This window comes from Moschus berezovskii, chromosome 8 (genome assembly GCF_049115385.1).
Source record: "Moschus berezovskii isolate FMDL1 chromosome 8, NW_MosBer_1.0, whole genome shotgun sequence".
Taxonomy (NCBI): domain Eukaryota; kingdom Metazoa; phylum Chordata; class Mammalia; order Artiodactyla; family Moschidae; genus Moschus; species Moschus berezovskii.
Genome location: NC_142467.1, coordinates 94,572,123 through 94,589,075, shown reverse-complemented (window position 1 = coordinate 94,589,075; position 16,953 = coordinate 94,572,123). Strand labels below are relative to the sequence as shown.

General features: G+C 46.1%; 1 protein-coding gene and 1 long non-coding RNA gene across 6 annotated transcripts in view; one reads left to right on the top strand and one right to left on the bottom strand.

Moving 5' to 3' along the window:
- Positions 1-16,953, bottom strand: part of SAFB (scaffold attachment factor B) — a 62,377-nt gene that overhangs the window by 29,717 nt on the left and 15,707 nt on the right. For 3 of the 5 annotated variants that reach the window (XM_088838909.1, XM_088838911.1, XM_088838910.1), the window contains exons 4-17: positions 16,681-16,887; positions 13,932-13,994; positions 11,461-11,488; positions 10,006-10,516; positions 9,531-9,580; positions 8,662-8,756; positions 6,804-6,953; positions 6,628-6,710; positions 6,185-6,324; positions 5,940-6,028; positions 4,083-4,189; positions 2,250-2,480; positions 1,014-1,151; positions 471-513 (exon numbers count right to left, since the gene is read on the bottom strand). In XM_088838909.1, coding sequence (XP_088695035.1) covers positions 471-513; positions 1,014-1,151; positions 2,250-2,480; positions 4,083-4,189; positions 5,940-6,028; positions 6,185-6,324; positions 6,628-6,710; positions 6,804-6,953; positions 8,662-8,756; positions 9,531-9,580; positions 10,006-10,516; positions 11,461-11,488; positions 13,932-13,994; positions 16,681-16,887 — 1,935 coding nt within the window. The remainder of the gene's footprint in view (positions 1-470; positions 514-1,013; positions 1,152-2,249; positions 2,481-4,082; positions 4,190-5,939; positions 6,029-6,184; positions 6,325-6,627; positions 6,711-6,803; positions 6,954-8,661; positions 8,757-9,530; positions 9,581-10,005; positions 10,517-11,460; positions 11,489-13,931; positions 13,995-16,680; positions 16,888-16,953) is intronic. The other 2 variants (XM_055430259.2, XM_088838912.1) reach the window with 2 other exon arrangements.
- Positions 24-16,683, top strand: LOC148777133 (uncharacterized). The gene is made up of 4 exons (XR_016038074.1): positions 24-158; positions 523-600; positions 4,105-4,220; positions 13,393-16,683. It is a non-coding gene; the product is annotated as an uncharacterized LOC148777133 (long non-coding RNA).

The window sequence follows — 16,953 nt, the reverse complement described above, 5'->3', positions numbered from 1 at the left end:
CACCCAGGATGGTACTCTGACAGGGGCCGCCGACTTTGGAATGGCCGCTTTCGTCTCGGAAATCGGGACGCGACGGCTTAGCGACCTGCGGGCGGAGCTGCAGAAGTGGAACCTGGACACGGGCGCCAACGAGTGTCCTGATAGAACGGCTGTAGAAGGTGAGGCGGCCCGGGGCCCCGGGGTGGCGCCAGAGGCTGAGGAACTTCCGCGGCCCGAACTGTCAGGGACCTCGGGGCCGGGCTGTGAGACCCAGGACTGACACCGCCCCTCGCTGTGCCTGGCGCCTCCTCTCCAGCCGGGGGTCTCAGAACGCTGAAAGCCCATCGTAGTCGTAGGGTGGCCCTAGGACTGCTCCCAGGGCCGTATGACCTTCGACAGATGCCGTCCCCTCCCTGCGCCTCAGTTTCCAGGAGGCATACACAGAATTGAAGAATTGACTGTACTAGGTACAATCACAGCTCCTAACTTACCTGTTCTTCTCTTTCTTCCATGATTGACTTTGAACCTTCTCTCCTGAAAAAGGGAATTCAAATGGAAGCATAAGGAGAAAGACAGGGAGTCAGATCCCTAAATGGAAGACATTTCCCGAGGTGAACCCAGGTAATTCACAAACAAACTGCTGGTTCCAGTGGGCTTGCAACCTAGAAGCCGAGAACCCAGAAGGGCCGCCGGAGTTTTTCATCGTTAAGATTGAGCTTGGACCAAAAAAAGAATGAGTCAGGACTGGAATGTCCCTGTAGTCGGGTTCAGTTCAGTTCAGTCGCTCAGTCGGGTAGCCAAGGCTTAACCTTCTAATGAAGGGGGTTGGGGTTCCTCGGTTGGGGAGCTAACACCCACATGCCTCAAGACCAAAAAAAACAAAAGGCACAAAGAGTCGGACACGACTGAGCAACTGAACTGAAATATTGTAAAAATTCAATAAAGACTTTGAAAATGGTTCACGTTAAAAAACAGAGAGAGAATGAACCAGGACAAAGAAGACATGCATCAGGTGGGTAGGGTCAGTGGCTGACCTGTCAACCGAGTGATCAGGGTAGCAGCTCTGGTCCCTGTGATCAAAGTTGTGGAAGTGGTCCTGGTGGTCGAAGTCAGAATGGTAGTGCTCATCCAGGGCTGCCCGCTTAGCTTCTGGCCAATAAACATCATCTCGCCTAGAGGGGAAGCAAGAAAGGAGGACGTACATTTCCCCCTCCTAATGGACGACCTCTGTGGAAGCTGGCAAAGGAAACCCTCAACTGTCCAACTACCCCATCACTTCACAGAAGGAGATCTAACTATATCCATAGAGGCCATTCTCTGCCACTTGAGCTGCGAGTGTCTGGAAGGGTGATATGGGAGGTGACTGAAGGGCTCTATTCTCTTACCCAACATGCCCAAGTCCCCCACAGAGAAGTTCAAGTCTCCTTACAGAAAGGGATCAGAGAAGTGGGTATCCGATCCCTTCTGGGAACCACTCATGGCCACAAGGGTCGGCCAGTCTACTAGGACAGTTGCCCCATGCAGACTTGACCCAGGAAACACCCAGTGCAGAGGACTAGTAGCACTTGGGATGTACCTGTTCAAAAACATTCTATGATCTTAACAAACTCGCCCATCAATATTTTGTAAAAAGGACAAAAATCCTAAGACATCTTAAAGACCCTTTACAAAGTCTCAATGTTATATTACACAGGGACAGATTAAAACGAACAAACACACACCATGCAGTCTCCCCCAAGTCACCATACATGTGGAAAAGTTCTCATAGGATCAACCCTAGGATTATTGCCCCAAACTCCTCACAGCAAGGTCTGAAACAGGCCTTTCACTGGTGGTCAGTGTTTTAGTATTTGTATGTCACAACAGTATGTATGGGGAATTAAAATTAATCTCATTAATAGAATGAACCAACACAAATCACTGCAATGATTTCAAAGCATGGAAGGTGTTCAGGAGGTACATTTTGGTCCCTGATCACCTGACCAGCACCCTGTGTTATGCTACTGTGGGGGTCTGAACTTCCTGGGGGGACAGCCTGTACTGGGACTCAAACCTAGTGCTTTAATAAGCACAACCTTCACTATTTCTCTATCAACCTCAAACCATCTCAGGTTTCCAAATAAAGTGCAGAGTATCAAGTTGAGCTGTAGCAAATACTCTTGCTTCTTTTTAACTAAAAAGCCCGTAATAACAAGGCTCTGGGGAGCAAGGCACAGTTCTAAATGCCACGGGACACCTCAGAGGCGGCAGCGAGGCGCGGTGTGGCTTACCGCCCGTCCTCATACGGCCTTCGCTCCTGCTCACAGTGTAGCTCTTGCTGGCGCCGCCGCAGGAGCTCCACGCGCATGCGCTTGCGCTCCAGCCGCCCCCGCTCCATGCGCTCCCTCTCCAGGAGGCGTCTCTGAAAGGCCAGCCTCTCACGGGCGAACAGCAGCTCCTCGTGCTCCTGTCGCTCCAGCTCTGCCTGTGCGCACTGCTCTCGATCACTGAGCTCTCGCACCCTGCAGGCGAAGAGTAGAGGCTGCAAGGGCCCATGAGCTGCAGCAGTGCGGGCAGCGCCCCCGAGTGGGTTCGGGACGCGGGGAGCCTAGACCTCCAGGTACACTTAGCAACAAGCAAGGGCCAGCCGCTGGTGGAGGCAGGCTGTGCAGGAACCCCTTCAGGCGAGGGGCACTTGACAGTCCATTTGCAGTGACACTGATGGTGCCCATCACAGTTTCCTCCTGACTCTGTGCACAGCTGCCAGGTGATTTGTTCATCCTCTTTGTGTTTACAGACAAATTGTACCAGCAGGAGTGTCTAATCTTTCCTTGCTTTATTATGTGGCTGCCTTGCTTCAGGTACCGTGGCCTGAACCCCATACATCACCATCTGTTCAGGTGCACTATGCTTTTGGGAAGGAGCCCGTTGAGGGGGAGGTGGGGGTCCACATGACCACTTGCAGATGTCAGCCTTCTGGCTGTTCCCAGCCTCAGGGACATGGCTGCCCCGCCCCCATTATCTTCCACACAGGTTCAGGTGGGGGGCTGTGGTGTTACTGGGTCTGGAACACCTCAGGACCACTCTCCAGGCTGACGTGCCCCTGAACACGCCTCTCATGGGCAAATAGGAGCTCCCTGGTAAGGCTGAAAAGCCCCTTCTGTCATTCTTGCTATCAGATTAATTTTTGCTTATTTATTTCAAATCATGTTTACTCCCATCTGTCACACATCTCTGGACCTTCTCTTTAGTCTCTCAGAACACTGAACTGAAATTTAAATTTAGTCTACTTCACCATTATAAATTGTCAGTCCTTTCAAAAGCTCAAGTTCATAAATTCACTTACTTTTGCATCGTGGATAGCTTTAATTTTTAATTTTGTGTGCAGCCAGCAGTTTATGTTGACACTGTGTCAGTGATGTGAGCCAGCCGCATGACCTGAAGCCATTCTGGGGAGAGACTGTCCTAGTCTCACTATGGGAAATGTCACTTTTATCATGTTAAGTCCCCATATGCACAGTGATCTATTTGCCAATTACATCACTTCTAGTGAACTATTTGCCAGTTTCTTTACCAAAACAGCTCTTTTTCTTTGCTTGTTGCCTTTGCCTGTTCAGAAGAAAATTCTGTATCATGCCCCCTTTCTCACTCTTCTTCTTCTAAAACTTTTACTAATGGTTTTAATTTTTTTTTGACAGAAAACATTAACTGTTGTTCAATATAATTGATATGATTTGTTTAGTTTTTTAAAATAATGAGGATCTTGTATTGGGCTTATTGAAGGGTGGAACCTCTCAGTTCTGACTGGGTCTGTGCCACTGTTTTTCCCTACGGGTTTTGCAATAAATTTGGTATGTTGTGTTAACTAGCTCCAGGGAGGCATTCCATCTCCTTGTCATTGCTAACTCCCAGAATCTTGAGAATATCTACCTGAGAAGATAGTTTGAAAAAAAAGTCACAGGAAGAAAGCCCGTGCACAGGACTTCTGTGAAGATAAAGCCAAGTAGTAAAGGTTTAAAGTAACATTCAGCCCTCTGGGACGTGAAAAAAATCCTCCCAGGATACAGTTATAACCAGTCTAGGGCAACACCCAAATCAGCCATCATTCCTAGATCCTGACTCACCTGCATGACTCTGATTCTCTAGACTTCTTCGATTCTTTGACTTTATCAAAGGAACCAACAGACTGCTTTTCTATGCTGCCCGATTTTCGATCCTGACTCTTGGACACCTGGTTTACCAAGAAGCATTGAACAGTTAAGGTAGGAAGAAATCAAATGTGTCCTGGCCCAAGCATACAAAATCAGAAATGAAGCTGAAGAGTGAAACAATCAGGTTAACACTGTGTTCTCTCCAGAGAACCTCACCTTGGCTCACTAAAATCCAGAGTCACAGACTCATTACCATTTAATTCTAAAGTGGGACCCAACAAGTACTTTCAGTAGTCAACACGCAAAACAGGATTTTCTCAGAAACAATCCATAAATTAAAAACAAACTTCCTTTCACTTTGTCTTTTCCATTCAAAACACATTCTTTAATATTAAACACGCAGTGATGCCCAATTGAGGCCACTACTGTCATGTCTGAGGATTGCCAAGCGCATTCATTTTTGAAGTCCTTCTTAGCCCTTGAATGTACATTTCCATTTTGTCATTTTACATCATTTATTGTAAAGAATCTGCCTGAAATGCAGGAGACCTGGGTGGAAATCCAGCTTCCCAGGCGTCTCAGTGGTAAACTGCCTGCCAGTGCAGTAGATGCAGATTCCATCCCTGGGTCGGGAAGATCCCCTGGAAAGGAAACAGCAACCCACTCCAGTAAGCTTGCCTGGGGAATCCCATGGACAGAGGAGCCTGGTGGGTTACAACCCATGGTGTCCCAAACAGTCAGACATGACTTAGAAACTAAAGAATAACAACAAAGGGGAAAACACTCTGACACAGTAAAACAGTGGTAGAAACACAGTGCAATAAAGAAATTCCATAACAGAACTCTCAGCTTGTAATTGGTCCATAACATTCATGAGCTTAAATCATCTGGCCAGCACAGGTTAACATGGCAGGCCTGAGGCTAGTGGTGGGAACCCTGGCGTTCAGATTACCCTAGTCAAGAGTTAACTGGGAAAGGTGGCTCACTGTGCCCTGACCATGCAAACGATGGTTTATGCTGAACAACTGCTTTCCTTCTGGGAGTCAGGAGGGGCAGAAGCATGACCCTTGTGCTGCTGCACTGTCCTTGCCTGAAGAGCCATCTCGGGAAGGAGACCACAGGGAGCCAGGAGTTTCCTCCAGACTCTGTCTGGGGTTTTCCCCACCTGCCTGGCTGTGTGACCTCCCTGCATCACTGGAGCCAACCTCAGGCGTAACTACAACTACGTGCTGAGCCCAGTGGGACCCGGACTGGCTCTGGAAATGTGGGTAGTCTTGGGGACCTGGGCCCACATCCATCATAGTTGTAAGGCTGTCAAGGGTTGAATTATGAACATCCAGAGCTGCCCGTGACCCTAAAACAGCGGGCAGAGTGAAATGGTAAGAACCTAAGGTGGGCACTCTGGATTCTGTGGCTCTCTGGAGCATCTGCACGGAGACAATGCACGGAATGAGTAAGATGGAGATTGGGCGCAGAGGCAGCCGGAAGGCCAGCTCTGGCAAGTGTGGGTTACGAATGCACAATGGAGAGCTGCTGAAACCTGAGGCCGGCAATGAACATGGACTGCTGTGCCCAGATGCAGGCAAATAAAGCCAATCACATCCATAAATGAATTTTAAAATAGGTTTTTCTTTTTTTTTTTTAAAGGACAGTAATTCTTACCAAAATTATGAAGGAAAGCCTTTAAACTTTCTCAATTTTAAAGTTCAAAAAACCCCTCCATTTTCAGAAGACTGACAAGCTTTTCTCAAATTAAGCTCAAGAATCCCCTAAAACACACAGAGAACTGTCAAAGGAAATAAATAACCCAGGCAGGAAAAGAATACTCACTCGCTCTTTGGATCCCAACGTTTTGACACTGATAACAGGTACACCTTTAGATTTATCCATCACCACAGTCCGCTCAGCACCTCGGCTTCCTATAGGAAAAAAGGAGTCAGGTAAGAAGGGACACCTCCTACTGAGAGAAAAGCACTCAACTTCAAGGAAAACAAAGGTAGTTTGTGTTGCCCATTAACCATACCAGCCAGGAACAGAAGCCAGGGTGCAATTTCTCACACCCACTGCTCAGCTACCTGACTTTGTGGCTCGAGAGCGCTCTGAGGAGCCAGGTTTCTGATCATCCTGGTCTTCACTCTTCTCTCCACTCCCGTCTTCACCCTTTTTAGCGTCATCTTTTCTGTCAGCCTTCTCTTCCCTCTTGAGGTTGGCAGATCTATAAATGGCATGCAGATACAGATATGTGTGAGATGAAACACTGACGGAACAACCCAGCGAAGACTCCTGCAATGAGCACCGAGTGAGGATGGGGCTGCCTCGGAGGCATCCACAGGATGGAGAACGTGCAGCCTAGCAGAGGAACTCGAGATACCTCTGAGGACTGGCAGGAAAATCCTCCAACAAGTGCACAGAAGGCAAGGGGGTGAAAGCCTCACAGCCTTTCCCACCCGTGGAAAAGTGAGGAACGAGACATGAAGAGAAAGGTCATCTTGGCCACAATACCATCAAGAAGACATACCTGTCAGTATTGCTAGACTTCTCTTTTTTCCTCTCCCCTTCTCTTCTCTCAGAAGTTTTCTTCCTAGCAGGTTCATTTATCACCTGTAAAAAGAGAATCAGGTGAAAAAGAATCAGTTGGGAGTATTAACTGATTTTGTAACGTGGTCAGATCCCAGGAGGAAAATGGCCCCTTACTTTTTCCACTGAGATCATCTTTCCATGAAGCTCTGTTTTGTGCAGGTGGTTGATGCACTTTGTAGCCTCTTCTGCCGTGGACATGGTAACGAAGCCATAGCAGCGAGCTCCAGGACTCCGGGCATTGGTCACAACTTTGGCGCCCACCACCTTGAAGGAAAACACACAAGTTCAGTTCAGACACGAAGACCCACACAGAGCCCAACTGTGGTTCATGCTAGTTCACCCCACCCCTCAGAGACACTGGGAACAGGTGGACAACAAGTGACACGTAAAGGCTGGGGAGGGTGATGCTGCGGCCCGGCTGCTCCTACTCCATGCTGGCTGTTTCTCTAGGGGACCAGGATGACAGCAAGGTGGAGAGAGGAGGGAAGCGGAAGGCAGTGTCCTGTCAGAATGCCGTTAGTAATGTAAACCGTGAAAGGAATGTTTCTGAATATGCAGTCAGTCAGGTGGACAGTGAAGTAGGAAGACACACCTACAGAAGGAGAGGGACATAGGACGGGTTTACAAAGAGTACTCTGGAACGCAGAGCCCACCCTACTCACAAAATTTAAGAAGATTTTTAAGGTGCTCCAGATACATCCTAGATGCTAGATGTACACGCTAGATGCTAGTTAACTGGCCCAACCACAGCAGCAAGCTGATGCTGGGGACACCCTTTTACGGCAGAAGGTCCACAGCTCAGATGTCCTACTGACGCCAGGAGCAGTGGCTGGTATTCGTCTTCATTTTGCCACATGGAGTCTTAGCCGTAAAGGAAGGCTTCCAAGGGGCCTAGTCCCCTATTCAAGCTGCAGTAAGCCTGCAGTGTACCCAAGACACTGCAGGTTCCAGACGGAAACTTCCCTGCAGAGAGCAGATGTCTGCTCTGATGGGCACTGCAGAATCGAGAGAAGGGCCCTACCGAGTTACAGAGGCCAGGGTTTCATGAGTTTCTATGAGAAGCAAGTTTAAGTTTACTTTTAAGTTAAGACCAAGTTTTCCTTGTTAGTTCCTCAATATCAACAGCCAGGTAAAGGATGTTGGTTTTCTCCATTATCATTTTTTAATCCTGGGAATGAAGGCCCAAGGCCTGTGCTAAGTCTGACTTGTCAAAAACTGATTGAGGTTAGGGTGTGGCAGCTTATCTGGAGAAGAGCCCAATAAGCACTGGGAGGAAGGAGGAGGTGGAAAAAGGAAGAAGGAAAGGCAGTACTGTGTGTGTGTGTGTGTTTGTGTGTGTGTTGAGGGGGGCTGCCCACCTGGGCATCATGCCCACCCTTTTCATGCCAAGGGAGAGAGGGAGACAAGCAGGTGTGGCAGAGTAGACAGGCAGAGGTAGCCAGGATGGGGTGAAAACAGGGAGCAAAGACAGGGCTCCTGCAACTCTGTGAGCCCTACGTATAGAAGTGAGGCTCCCAGGGGACCAGCAAATTGTCCTGGTGTGGCAGGGCTGGGGCCTAAGGCTGCCCATAGGGGTCGGGTCCACAGGCCTTGTTCATAAAATTTCTCTATAATTTCACAGTGTTCTGTAATCACCACCATCTCAGAAGAATGCAGACTGTACCTTTGCCCAGAAGTCCCCATGCCACAGTCTTCCCTCCCTGGGTTTAAGGCTGGAAGCCAGAGAAACAGACTCAGGAAGCTATCAAACGACCTGGTAGCTTGGGGGCCAGGGAAGCACGAGTAATACAAAGTGCATGTGGGAACTCCACAGGCCTCACATCTCTTTCAGTGGGGGCGGACCCACCACAGGCCTATACACCTGCGAGTTCAAAGAACCGCAAGGTGTTCCAAGTTCTCACTGCCAGGGACAATGATCTGCCACATACAGGCCATACTGCATGAGCTCACAAGTCTCCTCCCCTTGTCTTACCTTCCCGTATTTGCTGAAAAGATTCTTCAAATCTGCAGCCCTGGTGGTAGAAGAAAGTCCACTAACCCAGAAATTCCTTCCACAACTGCTACGACCTATTTTAAAAGAAACTTCCGGTGAAAAACAAGATACAGACAAAATCGTGAGTCTTAAATATCTTAGAGTCATTCCAAACCAGTCACTCTCCCTACTTGCTCTAGAGGCCAGCAGTACAGAGAAGGCTGGAGGCCGGCCTGCTGTCCTGGCATGATTTCTGGAGCTGCCCATGGGGTGGACAGAACCGATGGCAATGTCCCTTACTATGACTGGTCAGGGCCCATTGGGCCCGTGGCTGGGGTAGCCATCAGCTACCAGATGGCATCACCCAACCCAGTGAGGTGACTTTGGAACTTAAGATAGGAGCTGTCACTGTGGAGCCTGAGATACATCCTCCCCCCCCAGTTTCTGGCCGTCTTTGAACGCCGATTAAAGATGAGTCTGGAGCAGCCAGCAAAACTACTTCTCAATCAGCAAATTAATAAAGGGCTCTGGTGTTGATAAATCTGCCATACCAGGGACCCACCAAATCCCAGTATCTGAAAACTCAAAGCATTTTCTCCATCTGCATGTGTCACTGTGTCCAAGAAGTTCACAAATCAGAGGGAAAGTCAGGATGGAGGAGCTCAAAGGACTCTGGCAAAATCAAGTGTCCAAATCAAACTGGAATGACAATTCCGCCCTGCAACCCAGAAACCGCAGAGTGAGGAAGCAGGTGGCCAGAGTGGAGAAAGGCTTCGAGACAGGCTCACAGGCCTGTGAGGTATAAATGGATATGTGACGGCTAGAGCCAACGAGAACCATAGCTCCGGGATGCCACCCTGTTGACTTACCCTTCTCCTCTTTGGAAAGCTTTTTTGTATCCGACTCATCTTCGACAGAACTAGAGACAAAAGACAATGTCACTCCAGAAGGAAGCAGCAGAGAGGAAACTAACTCAAAATTGTAAAATATGTGCTGAGGTTGCATACCTACCCGAAATTTAGTTCTGAAAAAAACTGATACCCCTACAAACGAGTGTTGGAAATCTGACCTAACCATAAGATTTCAGACCCACAGGAGTTAATTAATTCTTCTGGGCTAAAGATAATTAGGAAGAATTAAAGAAACCAACCATGATAGGTTGAGAAAAGAAAAAAGATTATGTAATCAGCTTAAAATAAACAAAGAGAAATCAAACATTCTTTAGAGGTAAACTACAATTGCATCAGTCTGGCTGGCCAATTGCAGAAAAACAGCTCATGTGTGTCATTTAAACGACCAATGAAAAGGAGATAGCGTCTGGTCTAAAACCGAGAAAAAACAAACCTCATTTTCTGATCAGCGCCCTCACTGGCTGAGGACTCTTTAGGAGCCGGAGGGACTTCATTACAAGCTTCAAAAGCAAACTTCTTCACGTCTTCTTTGCTATCCCCGGGGTCCGGGCTTGAGGCTTCCAGGGGCGCTTCCGCGGCCTCCTCGCTACAGGCTTCCGCGTGCTCTGAGGCTTTACTACTCTGCTCAATTGGCTTCTCTAGCCCTACAGGCTCACAGTCCGTCCTCTCGTCATCGCCTGTCTGCTCCACGGGCTCCCTTTTCACTACCGCTAACAGGGTGTCTGCCTTGCTCGACTGAGCGTGTGCTGTTGACTCGTTGGCCAAATCTAAATCACCCTCCTCCGGATGGGCGCTGTCAAAAAGGTCCTCTTCCTCCGCAAGTTTTCTGTCTGGCCCCACGCTACTTGTTTCCTGTGCAAATGGCTGCTCCAGCTCGGAACCTTCTTCTTTTACTGGCTCAGATTTACAAGTTTCCCCCAAAATGTCGAGTATTTTCTCATTTTCTACGGATTTAACAGGAATAGAATGGCACAAGGTTTAATTACCAGGGAAATAAAGCAATCACAAATGCGGAACTGGCACGGCGGCCACACTAACACGAAGAGAACTGCTAGCTACACAGAGATTGGAAAACCCGCGGGTACACAAACTTAACACTGGTTACACTACCTGCACTCCGACCGACTGCTAGAGTAAGCCTCTATGCTACATGGAAGAGAAAAGCATCCCAGAGATTTATTTAACCCCCAACACCTTCTGGCTGATTCTTGACAGTCTTCATTCTGTCGGCATGTATATATGACTCTTCCAAATTTAGCTTCCAAAGTCCAAGTTGCTTAACTCAATGTATCACCAATTCACTGAACAGAGCTCAATTTCCAAATTTCTTTGAATTTCTTTTAACAGAACAGTCCGACATGAAAACCAGAATCTCTTCCATCGGTGCTCTGAGATATTTGTAGTCCAGAAAGTGAATAGTATTTGTTTGGAATTCTTATGAAACTTTTTCTTCTTCTGGAATCCAGTTATGTCTCAATGCTTTAAAATTTATCTCCCTACCGCTGCCTGCACTGCCTGAATTAAAAACCACAAAATTAACACACTGCCCAATATCACAAGATCTGCTTTGTGGGGTACAGAGTTATTAGCTTGTGAGAGGCATCCAAACTCTTTATATCTGTTTAAGTGCTATGTTAATTTAAAAAGGCATGAGGTAGTCTCATCTCACCAATATTTTTTACAAAATGAGAAATCAGCCACTTTCACAGATCTGGTGATATGGTTGGGTTTCCAATCTCTATGATCCCGGTATGTTCTGGATCGTAAACCTTTAAAACAATGTATACTACAGTAAGGTAACTTTTTAAAATTAAAGATTCCAAATTAGAGAAGGTGGAAAACTAAAATGACTCCAAACCCCGATGCTAAGTTTTTCATTTAACAGTACCTGACTCCATGGATGGCTCTTCGATTTCCTGCAACAAAAAACATAAAGAATTTATTCACACTCTAAAGTCTAGTAACTAAGAAGGGAATTTTTAAAAACACAGACAAGGAGTTTCACAAATGCAACAGGTGGAAGAACCTGCTTTTACCAGGCAAGAGCCTGCAGGAGAGCTGCCACCCCACTTCATCCAACTTAGCCCCATGCCCCACGTCCCAGGTTGCTCTCAGGGGGGCTGCTGTCCATCATTACTCTCGTCTGCTTCTGCATTTCCCAGTGCCTGGCAACAGTATCATGTTCAATGGTGATGAACCCATCACATGCTTGTCTGTCCTTCTAAACTGTCTTATATGCCTGGAGAACAGTGCTTTCATTTTTCTACATTGAGTTTCTAAAAGAATGCCTAACACATATCAGGAAATCATTTTTCACATAATTAACATAGTATTCGTTTCCAAAAACTCAAAAGATGGAGGGAAAGAAAGCATGGGTGGCTTGACCCTTGTTCTTATTTTGCACAGTGGTCTTTCTGTCCCTGCCCACTTGATCAATCAGAGCCCTACAGTATCATACATGCCTCCTTATCTCTTCCAACCACCCACCCTCCAGGCCAGCTCCAATTCCTCAACAACCCCCAGGAACCCCTGTGAAGTCACACCATTGCCACTCCTCACCAACAAGAGTTTGGTTTTACTACCCCTATTCCACCTCCCTGCTAAACAGGCTCATCTGCACCTCTTTCCAAAGCAGGCCAAGTTCTACACTTAGTGCATGGACCACCTCCTCACAGAGAGGCTGCCCAACTACAGGAATGGATTTTCTTTCAGTGTGGAATGTGGTTCCTGGAACCTACATTCCCTCTGCATAAGTGACAATATTCCAGAACTCTAGCACACATTGCTAAGCACTGTCTAGGTTCCAGGCAGAAATTCCACCTTACATACACATATATTAACCAATCATCACACAGCCCTAGCAGGATGGTTCTATTAGTATCATCCTTCTTTTCCCAGATTAACAGACAGGCACACTGTGGTTGACAAATTCGCTCAAGGACACACAGCAGAGCCAAGATCTGAGCAATGAGTGTGAGAATTGAATCTGTATCAGTCAGGCCTCTACCCATCGTTCTGTTTACATAGGGAGGATGGCAACCAACCTTTCTCCTCATGCATCTGAGACAGCACAGGTGCTTAGCATGTAAGTTACATGCACATGAATGGTTTGTACAGTCCATTGGGCACTGACCTGCCATTCTTGGGAGCCCTAGGAAATGGGTCATTTTCATAACAGTTTGATTTGTAATCAAATTTTTTTTTTCATTTCACGCTGGACTGAACTGAACACTGAAAGAAGCAACCACTTTAGGCAGAATGATTCTCTTACCTTTCCCTAGATGGAAATGTATACATTGTCTCTGAGAGGGGCTATGTGTACTGTCCTGACTTGACAATATACACAGGAGTCTCTGAACTGAGGAGACACTCTAGAAAATGATAAGCCCCACTCCTCCTTTCCTTCCTGAGTCAGGAACAGGTTGTGTCTCTGCAGCTGAGGAGACATCAACCGGGTTTTACCAAGATTTCTTGATATTTGCACCCTCCTTGGGGCTGGCTTCTGGCTCACTAATAACACACCCCGCCCCTGCCTGGCAGAAGTGAATGAAGATCTTGTCTGAAAGATAGTTTCCAATTAATCAGCACAGGTGACATTATTTAAACAAAAAATGACTGGAATAAGCAGACTGTATTTTCATTTCCTCACAAAACTTTCTCCTGAAAATCAGATACTCAGGTTTATTCCAACAGTTTATACCTATAAAGGCTGACAGAAAAAGTAAAAGGAAACTCAAGATCCACATTTATGCAAACTACACCTGAAAGTCAGTGAACATCTCATTTGTTCTCATCTAACATTTAACGTTTATTTACATAGGTGGCAGTCAAACAGCCAAGATGCTATAGTCATCAAGAGAAATCTGTGTACTTTCTGAGAAGAAGTTCCCACATGGAGCACCAGAAACCCTGAGAATCCACCTTTCCCAGCTGTGATGTCAGTGTTGGGCCTTCCTCACCCTCCTGCACCTTCATCTGAGCCCCATTCATCTCTCCTGGGGAGGGGGTGCCCCCCTTGCAGTCTCATTTCTCACCTAAGAGTATTTCTGCTGCAGAGGAGGCCCTCCAGGACTGATCCCACAGGCTGCCCTCCTAGCGATCATATTAACAAGAGTCTCCCAAATGGCCTGGGTCTTAGCTGCAGGGATCCACAGTGCTGGTGGGGGAGCCGAGACGACAAGCCCTTTTCACTAACACATTCTATTCGGGGAAAGTTGAAAGCAAAGTCCCCTCTTCAGAGGCCAAAAAAGGAAACAGACCTTCCATTGACTTTTAGTTGGGACTGCCGTATGATAACAGTAGTCTCCAAAAACTGTAGTCTAACCTTTGATTCTAAAATTATTGAGACATACAATTTACCTGTAATACACTAAAGTCAGGTGATAAAGTGTCTAGATTGTTTATACTTTCTTTGTCCTCTACCTGTAAAACAAATGGAGAACAAAACTCATGACATCAATAATAAGGTAATGTAACAGTACATCCATACAATGAAAAGTTACAGCTGTGAAAAGTCACTTAAGGTGGCATACTAAACACAGAGCACGAATCAAAAGAGCATTACCTTGTGGTTCCACCTCAACTGAGAGAAATGTTGTACATAAACATACACCTGCAGACAGTCTAGGAGACCCACTTAAATGGTATCAGTGGGGGTTCTCAAGACACAAGTCAAACAAAGAAAAACAATAGTCTAAGTCAAGCAAAAAAGTACAGCTGGGTAGTACACATACTATCCCAGTAGACTGGAACACCAGGTTGGGGAACAATGTCTAGAATCACGTTGCAGAAGGTGTTCTTGGACTTCATGGCCAACATGACTTCCCAAGGCCTGGATGCCTCCACGGCTGGGACTGCTGCCCTTGGGGCGGCTATGGCCCGCATGGGAATGGCATTTCTGGGACCCCTGCCTCCTAGCGTCATCAGCTTTCAAACTCAATGTGGAGACAGGAGCACAGGACTGCAAAGCCCAGGTGACCCATCATTGCCCCACCGGCAGGGGAAGAATCACTGGTTTGCCGAGTTTCTATTCTTAGAGCTGGGCTCTGTCCAGTGAGGCGAGGGATTCCTCAACACAGAAAGGGGGTTCGTAAAATCATTGTTGTGTGACCCAATAAGTTAGATTGTGTGCTATCAAGTCCAGAATGTTAGTTTATTTTTTGGGGGGAGGATATTTTTCAAATAATTAATGAGTATGTACTATTATTACCTTTACATGACTACGACCTTGCATCACTCCTTCCTTCCCCTGACATAATCATCTCAGGACATTCTATGCATGCTCCTAAGAGCATGGGCACACACTCGTGTCAAAGACCATCTTCCCTTCTTCTGTCTACCTGATTAATAGCACATTATTCTGGTTCCTGCCTTACTTTTGCATCCATCTTGGAGATTATCATTTTAGTTCACACAAAGAAGCTTAGTTCACTGATATGATATACAGGAGTAGTCACTGTATTACTTGGAAGTCATAATAAATGTCTTAATAATAGTAGCAAGAACCCCACTGTGTTTGCTATACACTAGGCACTGCTCTAAACCGAGGTCAAGGGCCAGACAGTAAATATTTTAGGGTTTGTAAGCATTACTCTACTCTGCGACTGTTCTCAGAAGTCAGCCATAGACAATTGTCACAAATATAAGTGTGGCTGTGTTCCAATAACTCTTTGGCCAACTTGATGACTTCTGCTTTAAGTTAGCAATAAACATTCATCTACTTAGACTTCCTCAAACCTATTTTGCAAATGAGGCTCAGAGAGGTTAAGTGCATTTACCCAAGGTCACACAGCAAGTTAAGTGACCAACCTCTAGTCAGTGCTGTTACCGCTTAAATAACTGGTTCCACTAAACCATAGTTATTTAACCTTTACTGACAGACATTTAGGAGTTTTCAGGCTTTTGTTACTGAATATACTATTTTCTAATCACAGGGAATAAAACAGCCTTAAAGAAGCAGTAACTAAGGAAGGGTTTCACAGTCTCATGTTTTTGGTGTTCCTTCTTAGGAAGCTAGTGACTGAGACTCATCAAAAGATAAACAACTGCATACCCTATCTGTGTCCAAATAACCAGTGCCACCACCTGCCCTCCCCTCCCCCCGCCACAGCCATTCAAAGACAACCGGCTACTGTGAAGGTACTGAGGATCAGTTCCAAAAGAAACGCAAACACATTTCAAGGAATCTCACACGTGGATGGATGGACTGGCAGAGCACATGGTCTCGTTCCTCCCATAGCACTCAGGAGACACTCCATAAAAGAACTGAGGAGGCTATGAAAATGAGGGCCGCCTAGGACTGACCCCTAGAAATTCCTACAAAGAAGTCTCCTGGTTTCTATTTTTGTCTTTCTGTCTACCTGAGAAATATTCATCCTCATGGAAATAACATAATCCACTAAATTAACAGGACTGACACAATGTGGTATATGAGTTGTATATGAACTCTGGAATTACCCTGGCCTTCATTCTTATTCTCATATGAGCTTTATGCAGGCTAGAGATTTTTTTTTTTACCCTTTTACTCGCTGATTTCCCCAACTGGAAAATGGGCATAATAGCATCTACATATCAAACTGTGGTTAAAAGGATGAAAGGAAATAATGATTAATGTTTTTTGGCAGACAGACTTCAATAAATAATATTCACCACAATTGCATCATACCCTGGATTTCTTCCTAACACACAAAAAAGCTAAGCATTTAAAAACAAGGTCAAAGTTAGCATTAAAGATTGACTAGGAGACTACCAATCGGATGACAGCAAAAAACTAACTTTCAAGCTGCTTTGGTATTTTCAAGGAATTACAGTTGTCACACCACACAGCAATCCTAATAAGAAGGCTAGACTAGTGTCCTCAAGATGCTTAATGCTGCACAATTCAAATGGAGAGCAGATACAATTACTCCTCACAAGACACCATTTTTCAAAGAAGCAAAGTGTGCTTTTCAAATTCATCTGATTTTTTACATGTGAATGGATGAGTCAAACATGTACTGAAATGGCATTAAAAGAACATAATTCCAAATATAAAGCTTATCATCTGTTATGCTGTTTGAGGAATTATGACATTTAGAGTACATCCTGGAGACCCTGCAGCGGTACCTACAGCATGTTCTTGAAGCTGCTCTGGAAGCTCTTGCATCTCCCCCTCCACAAGCTCTCTACTGTCAGACAGGGTCTCCTGGAGGTTTTCAGCATCGTCATCTTCCGCACAGTCTGCAACACTTCCGTTATCAATCTCTGCTTCATCCAACACACTGATATCCATCATGTCAACGTCCTGTAAGTTCTCCAAACTGGTCTCAACATCCTCCTGTGACAAAGAAAAATACAAGCATCAGACGATGGTCACTGGTCCATGCACGGAGCTGAGCAATGA